Raw genomic sequence first — 8812 nt, forward strand, 5'->3', positions numbered from 1 at the left:
CTCTAATTACTGGTAATGATGAGCCCAGGGGAAGCAACATCAGCATTAACAGAGAACTTGTGTAAAATACCCACTCACAGACCCTTTCCAAGCCTGCAGGATTATATCACACAGAGTGGGGCCAAAGTTACCACGTGATTTTAAAGCTTATTAAAGCTTGAGGGGCAATGCTTAGCTAAATGGTTATCAGCCCGTGTTTCTAGTTAGGATTACATGGTTAATTTGCCGAAATCTCTTTACTTATGCCTTTTTTATTTTACAGGTTCTATTTATTATTCTGAGTAGAAGCATCCATGTTGTTTAAATTAAGTGCCTCATGTGACTCTTAGGTGAGGCCAGAATCAAGTATGAGAGGTTCGAGATACATTTATGAAAGTTAAGTTCCACCTTTGAACTAAAGGGTGGTCACAGGGCCTGTTCTGTTTGGATTTGGTAGTGACAGGAAAGTGTAGCTCATATTTTCATTACTGTAGCAGAAACTGATGGAGTCTGTTAAAAGGGAGGTCACCTGAGGACAGGAAAGAAGAAGTTTTTACTTTTATTTCCATGGAGCAGCTTATCATTCCTGAGTCTTTATTTTAATATAAAAAACAGAAATGGGTGGACTTTTTTTGCAGCTCTGGGTCCTTCTACCTGTGGGCGTGGTGGTAGCAGGTAAACATGTGGTGCTGACACCTTTAAAGGCATATTCTCCAGATCCAGGTGTAATTTGTCCAGAGAATCTCATCTGAAGTGAATTTCCAGAGAAGGAGTAGAAAGAGGAAAAAATGACTTTTTTTCAGCTAAACACGCCTCAGATAAAGAGCTGTGTCCCCTCTGCCTCCTGGAATGCCATGCTTTCAGTACTTGCAAACCTTAATCTCTCTACTTGTGTTTTTTCTCCCTAATAAGTTTAAGTATGTTTTAAATTTTTTATAGTAGTCAAAGTTCTCTGAAAAATATTTCTTTCCTATATACCAGAGCTTTCTCTACATTCTCTACATCATGGCTTCTTATATGCCATGCAAAATTCTCACCAGGAATTTATGGTCTGCAATATTAAAAATGTTCCCCTTGTGGTGTTGAACATGGGAAGGTATGGATACTCAAGATTCCTATTGGGAAAAGCTGGGGTCCTTAGTAAAGATGAAGAACATCTAATGTTGAGATTCCATCTGAGCTCTCCCTTAGCTCTATGCAGAACACTGTTTAGAAAATGCTGATTTAAACAAGATGGCATTTATTACACAAAAACTTCTAAAAAATTTATTAGGAGATACTTGCTATTAGGGTGTTAAAGACAGACTATTTAAAATCACTACTAAAAATGACAAATTTTCGAGGTAACTTCTAACTCAACATATCTTTTACATCTGAAACATATACATAACTGATTCTGTATGATGCAAGTAGAACACTGAAAAGTGTACACATTTGTGTTTATACTTTATCATCCAGAAAAGTATTGTAGATACACTGGTGTTGTGGATCTTATGCCATTCTCTTTTCTCAGGATTAGAGACATTAGGAAATATTTCTGTGTAAATAAATATTTTATTGGATAATTTCAGTCACTCCTGTAAGTCAGAACCAGTTCTTTTTACTCTCTCATTTTGCCTTTAGTCAAGTTATAAATTTTGCTGGCTACCTGGTAAGTGTGTGTGTGTGTGTGTATGTGTGTGTATGTGTCTATGTGTGAGTGTTTGTGTTTTTCAGGGACTGTTGACATTTACAGATGTGGCCATAGAATTCTCTCTGATGGAGTGGCAATTCTTGGACACTGCACAGTGGAATTTATATAGGAATGTGATGTTAGAGAACTACAGGAATCTGGTCTTCCCGGGTGATGACAACTTCAACACACAATTCCAAACATACCCTAATGGTTTCATTTCTCTTTTTTGTAGAATGTGTTTTGGTAATTTATGCTTTGCATAAATGATTTTCAGATCTGTGTTTTCAAGAAAATCTTGGGGATTTGTCCATGTATAAAATAACTTTTTCGGGATGTTTCATCTTGACCTGAACTTTCCACATTCTGAGCTGATCTGTGTCCTTTACTCTAGATTAGCAGTAATTTCATTAATTTAGGGACATAAAATATTGTTGTCCATAACTTAAAATCTAATTGCCAACACCAAGTTTTGACTCAGTATTACTTGATAGTGAAAATAATAACCTACAAATTTAAAATATTTAATAAAATTCTCTGTTAGAAATCAGTATTTTGTGATTACTTTATGAAAATATTTTATCACACCCTCTTTTCTGGACACATAAGTAGGTTGGTAACTGGAGAATATGAGCAAAATTTACATTATTCATTTGTAATGAAATAGGTATTGCTGTCTCTAAGCCAGACCTGATCACCTGTCTGGAGCAAGAAAAAGAGCCCTGAAATATGAAGAGACATGAGATGGTGGATGAACACCCAGGTAGGTGAGAGTGAAGGTGAATACAATGTTTGACACAAATGAGAGGTCTAAAAATTAAGGAGAAAGCCAGTTGTTAAAATATGAGTTAGAAAGCTGTGTTTTATAGGAAATAGTTTCTGGGAAGCCTAAGGGTTTTTTGTTTGTTTGTTTTGTTTTGTTTTATCTCAAATTTGGACACCTTCTGTTTTATGCTTTTAAATTTTCTAAGGATTCTGCTTTCTTTTTAGTGATCTTCTTTCAAGTTTTCAGTGCGAGCCACTACCCTGTTCATGGCACATAAAAACTGCACAGTCTGACTGCTTTTACATTCTTTTTGGGAACACACAAATCTGCATAATTTTAAGAAACTCTGTGTTAAACAATTTTTTAAGTTTTCTTTTTGTATCGTGTAAAATGTGAGTTGTAGTTTCTGTTCCTTTTTTTTTGGTTCATTTTTCTGCACATTTCATCTTGTTTATATTACTATAGTCTTCAAATATAGTTTGAAGTTAAAAAGTATGATGCCCCTGTGCTTTGTTTTTATTTTTAAGATTGCTTTGACTATTCAAAGTTTATTGCAGTTTCATGGAAATTCTAAAATTGTATTTTCCATTACTTAAAAAAATTACCACTGAAATTTTGATAGAGAGTTTATCGAATCTATAGATCACTTTGGATAACACAGCACTTTAACTGTATTTATTTTTTAAATGCATAGACATGATATATTTTTAAATTTATTTATGTCTTTTCTAATTTCTATTACTGATGTATCATTATAAAGACTTTTTACCTCCTTTGTTAAATTTGTTCTCAGAAATTTATCATTTTAATGCTATTGTAAATAAGATTGTTTTCTTCCTGTATTTTATCAGAGAGCTTGTCTTAAGTGTATGGAACCCTAACTTGTAAGTTAATTTTATATTTTCCTAATTTACTGATTGTATTTAGTAGTTTAGACAGGTTTTAATGTACTATTTATGATTTTATATATATAGGATCATATGATCTACAACCAGCAACTTTTTACTCGTTTTCCATTTGAATGGCTCTTTTTTATTTTTTGACTAATTCTTCTGCCACATAATTTCAATGCTATGTTAAAATAGAAGCATTGACAATGGGCACAATATAGTTTTGCATTGGTGTATGTGAATTTGAAGGAGCAAAGACCTCTTCAGGTTTTTTAAACTGCTTTCAGGAGGTAAAGATCACCTTTTGTTGGGCCCCCAGGGTGATGGGATGCCCTCTGGGTTTGTAGTAAAGAGGGGTTGCAGCTTGGGCATCAGGCTGCTGGGTCTGCACTAGGGTCCATCTTTAGCTGGCTTGTTACAAGGGGATTTGGTAGTTGTAATTCCCATTTTATATTTTGGATAGATTGAATTTCTTTTGGTACTTTGCTCTGTAGGGCAGACACTAGTGCAGGTTTCTGCAGTCCAGTCTGCATAAGGTGGGCCTTATGTCAAAATGTGGATGAGTACAGCTTTCACTGAGTACCAGAAAGAATTTTTCCAGGTCACTGTGTGGGTTCCTAGGTAGGCAGAACTGGCCATTAACTGTGGCTCAGGGAGCTGAAACTGAGTCATTGAACTGCTTCAAGAACCATGGTAAAGGCCAAGGTCTGCAGGCCTGCCTGCGTGGCTATAAATGAATGTCTTCCTCCAGGCCTCTGGAAAGGCAGGACCTCTCTCAGATTGTGGCTGGAAGGAGTTTGAGATGGTTACACCGTAAGTTCAGAATTTTCTGTTGTGCCAAGCTAGGTAGGCCACTTCCTAGTCTGTAGTTAAGTCTGCAGTTAAGAACTTCCTAGTCTGTAGTTTACCACCTAAATAAGGACCTGCCTTCTGAAAAGAAGACTTTTCAATCTTGGGCTTTATCAGATCTTCACAACTCCCTCTCTGGATCTCAAAGCTCTCTTAAAGGCACTTATATTTGAGATGGGGTCTTGCTACACAATCCAGGCTGGTCTTGAAATCCTGGCCTGAAGCAATTCTCTAACCTGAATGTACCATGTAGCTGTCATTACAGGTTTGAGCCATGAGGGCCTGGCTCTCTCATGTAGGTATTTTTGTGAGAGATGGCTGACAAATTCTCTTGCTGTGCAGGGAGTAAGAAAATAGGGTACCCTTCCTTCTTCCATCTTACTGATTTCACTCTCTTTATACATTTTTATTCTTTATTTTCTATTACAAATTTGTAATTTTAGATTCAGAGATTTAGAACAATATTCTAGAATTTACATGTTATGCCTAAAGTAAATTAGATAATTAGTAGACACTCCATATTTACTAAAACAGTTACTTATAAACTTAAGCTTGCTGTAGGCAAAAAGGAATTATAGGATTTGCACCCACTTTTTCAGCCTATATCTAAATAATCACATAATTTTCTCCCATATATTTGTTTTAGGCTTTAACCATATTCTGCTTACATTTAGCAATGTAAGGCTATTCTTTGCTTCTAAAGTTGGGTAAGAGCAGTTTTATTTTGTGTAAGAATAGCATATATTTAAAACATAAAAATTATTTCTAGTTTTAAAAAATGTTTAAAGTTTCTCATGAGAATCTTTTATTTATGACTATACTGCAATTTCTCTGAAATCTTACAGCCATATAGTGCATGTCAATGATTTAAAATACCTGCCTTCCATGAGTACACAGTCAAATACTGTAATTATCTAGACAAATCTTTTCTTCATAGTACATCAATATTGCAAACCAGAATTTATGAATAAACATTTCTCTTATTATTGTTTTCCAGTCTATATTGGTGTTTTATAGTGTTGGTTTCTTAACAGCAGTTTATTGTGGGTTTTGATTTTACTTAGGTACTATAATATTAGACAATTTGCAATTCTATTTGTACACTTTAAGTCAATGTGGGGTTTAATTATAAATCAGCCATATGTCTATCACAATGAGATTATATACGTGTGTGTATCTATAAATATAACCCTAATTTTTGTTATGGCTTATCTTGTATACATTCTCTCTTAGCTGAATGGTTGTTTTTTCTTGTCCAAGTGAATAGTCAAGGAAATAGTCTTATTTTCACCATGTGTTTAATGATGAATATATATTTTCTTTGTGTGAGAGAGACACTTTTGTGATTTGAAGGTAATTTTTGAAAAAAATTATAATTCTGTATTTTTTCAGTTTTTCTTTGAAAAACATTGTTGTAAAAACATAAAATTTACCATCTTAAATCTATTAAAGTGTACATTTCAGGGCCAGGCATGGTGGTGGCTCACATTTGTCATCCCAGGATTTTGGGAGGTGAAGACAGAAGAATTGCTTGAGCCCAAAAGTTTGAGGGCAGCCTGGGAAACATATGGAGATTCTCTCTCTACAAAAAAATTATAAAAATAGCCAGGCATGGTGGTATGCACCTGTAGTTTCAGCTCTTTAGGAGATTGATGGTGGAGGATTACTTGAGCCTGGGAGCTTGAGGCTACAGTGCGCCTCAAGCTTGGGTGACAGTGAGACCCTGTCTCGAAAAAAGAAGCTGTACATTTCAGGATTGTTTAGTATATTCATATTATATAAAAGAGTTTTGTAAATTTTTCATTTTGAGAAACTAAAACTCAATACCCATTAAGTAACAACTGCCTATTTTACCCTCTCCCCAGCCCTTGACAAACACCCTTCCATGTTTTGTTTCTATGAGTGTGACTAATTAAGATATCTCATATAAGTGAAATCATATAGTATCCATCATTTTGTTACTGGCTTATTTCAGGTAATATAGTATTATCATAGTTTATCTTAAAATATGACAGGATTTACTTAAGGCTGAGTAACATTCTACTGTGTGTGTACGTGTGTGTGTGTGTGTATAATGGTTTTTGATGTGTTTATAAGTCAAGGAATATCTAAGTTGCTTCAGCCTTTTAGCTTTTGTGAGCACTGGCACAAAAAACATGGATGTTCAAACTTGTCTTTCAGGTCCTGTGTTGCATATTTTGGATATAAATTCATAAATGAGATGGCTGTATTTGATGATACTTTTATTTTAATAACTTGAGGAACATTTATACATTTTGAAATAATGACTACATCCTGGTTTTCCACCCACAATCAACATGACTGTCATTTTTATTGAATCATCAACAGATTTGGTATTTCTAAAAAATTGATATCTGTCATTCTATTAAGTATAAGGTGATCTTGTTTTTCAATGTAATTTTTATTCATTTCTTTACAAATGGTAATTCTGCATGTTTTTTCAAAGCGTTTTCCCATTTGTGTATTTTTTTGATAAAAATTTAGTTCAATTATTTCTAAATCAAGTTATTAAACTTCATTGTTCAGTTTTAAGAGTTGCTTATATATTTTTAATATTAATTCCTATCATATGTGATTTGCAAATACTTTCACCCACTTTCTGAAAGGCATTGTTACTCTATTGAATGTTTTCATTGACATGCAGAAATTTTGGAGTATAGTGTAGTTAAATTTTTCTTTTTTTTCTTTGTTGCTCATCCATTTAATGTCATATCTAAGAGAATGGTGCCAAGACCAATGTCATGTCTTCTCCCTATATTTTTTTCTAAGAGATTTGTTAGTTTTTTAATGTCTAAGTATTTTATTTAAAATACTTTTCATATTTGGTTCAAGGAACTGATCTAACTTTATTTTATCGGTGTTGATATCTAGTTTTCAACATTATGTTTTGAAGAGATTAGCTTCTCTCTATTGTGTGCTCATGGCAACTTTGTGGAAAACCATTTGATTATATGTGGAAGGGTTTATTTCTGGGCTCTCTATTGTCTTTCACCTGTTTATCTATGTGTTAGTACCATATTGTTTGTCTTATTTAGCTTTTAATACGTTTTGAAATCAGGAAATATAATGCTTCCTTGTTTTTTAATGGGTGTTTGGCTATAGTTTATCATTAAATTAAAAAATTTTAAACAATATGTTTGTAAAAAATTGTGCTATTCAGATTTTTATAGAGATTATAATAAATCTGTTCACCACTCTAGGTTGTATTGACATCTTTGAAGGATTAAATATTTTTACCCTCAAGCCAAGAATATGCTAAAGAGTGTGTTTTATTTTCATATATATTTGGATTTGCCAGTTTTACTTTTGCTCTTAATTTCTTGTGTTATTCAGTTCTGGTCAGAGAACACATATGATTTTGGTCTTCTTAAATTTATGTCTTGTTGTTTGAGGCAGGATCTTACTCTGTTACTCAGGAATAATTTTGTAGTGCAGTGGAATAATTTTGGCTCACTGCAGCCATAACCTCCCAGGCTCAAGTGATCATTTCAGCTCAATCTCCCAAGTAGCTGACACTATAGCAATGCATTACCCTGCCTCACTAATTTTGTGATTATTTGTAAGGACAAGGTTTCACTGTGTTGCCCAGGCTGGTCTCAAATTTCTGGCTCCACATGTTTCTCCCATCTCAGTCTTCCAAAATGTTGAGATTATAGGCATGAGCCACTGCACCCAGCTGGTATTCTCAAATTTAAAAAGACTTGGTATGTGTCCTAACAGAATATACCAGGCACAAATAAGAATATTGTGTATTCTCTTGCTTTTGATTAAAAAGGTTTGTATATGCCTGTTAAGCCTGATTGGTCTGCAATATTGTTTGGATTTCCATGTTCTCCAAATCTTATGCTGCAATGTAATCCTCAGTGTTTAATGTGGAACAGGTGGGAGGTGTTTGTGTCATGGGGGCAAATTCCTCATGAATGGCTTGGCACTATCTTGTTAATCAAAGTGTTTACACTCTGTTAATTCAAAGATTGGTTCATTAAAGGAACCTGGCTTCATTACCTCACACTTGCTCTTTGTCTTACCGTCTAATAGGTCCTGTTACTCTTTGCCTTTCACCTAATTGTAAGCTTCTGAGATTCTCACCAGAAGCAGATGCTGACACACACTTTTTCTACAGTCTGCCAAACTGTGAGCCAAAAAAACCTCTTTGCTTGATGAATTATCCACTCTCAGGTATTCCTCTCTGCAAAACAATTGAAGTTGGCAATTTACTTCTAGAGGCATTATGTTATATTGGGGAGCAGAAAAACCGTGTTGGGTAAATATAACAGACTTTTCTTTTTCTTCTATGAGGTTCTTTATATTGTGCTCACCTGGGACACTGCCCACACTTAACTCATTTATAAATTTTCCACAAAAGTATTTTGGTCAGTATGATTTTGTTAACTTTATATGTCTGGGAAGAAATTATGGTCTGTGGTATTGTGCTATGTCATCTTGCTTATGTAGTTTGTGTAATTTTATAGATTAGACTTAGAAAGTATATTAGAGTCTAGCAATTAAAGTAATGTGTTATTTTTATTTCTTTCAGTAATGTGTTCTCATTTCACCCAAGACTTTTTGCCAGAGAAGAACATAGAAGAGTCTTTGCACAAAGTAACACTGAGAAGATATGAAAAATGTGGACAT

At 34.2% G+C, this 8812-nt stretch overlaps 2 protein-coding genes across 2 annotated transcripts in view; one reads left to right on the top strand and one right to left on the bottom strand.

Annotated features, from left to right (window-relative positions):
• The window catches only part of LOC103783563 (zinc finger protein 492), a 193251-nt gene that overhangs the window by 73506 nt on the left and 110933 nt on the right, over positions 1–8812 (bottom strand).
• The window catches only part of LOC103783584 (zinc finger protein 726-like), a 63458-nt gene that overhangs the window by 34608 nt on the left and 20038 nt on the right, over positions 1–8812 (top strand). Inside the window, 1 exon segment of the mRNA XM_063600097.1 lies at positions 8715–8812. Coding sequence (XP_063456167.1) covers positions 8717–8812 — 96 coding nt within the window. The 5' untranslated portion in view covers positions 8715–8716.

Source organism: Pan paniscus, chromosome 20 (assembly GCF_029289425.2).
Source record: "Pan paniscus chromosome 20, NHGRI_mPanPan1-v2.0_pri, whole genome shotgun sequence".
Taxonomy (NCBI): Eukaryota; Metazoa; Chordata; class Mammalia; order Primates; family Hominidae; genus Pan; species Pan paniscus.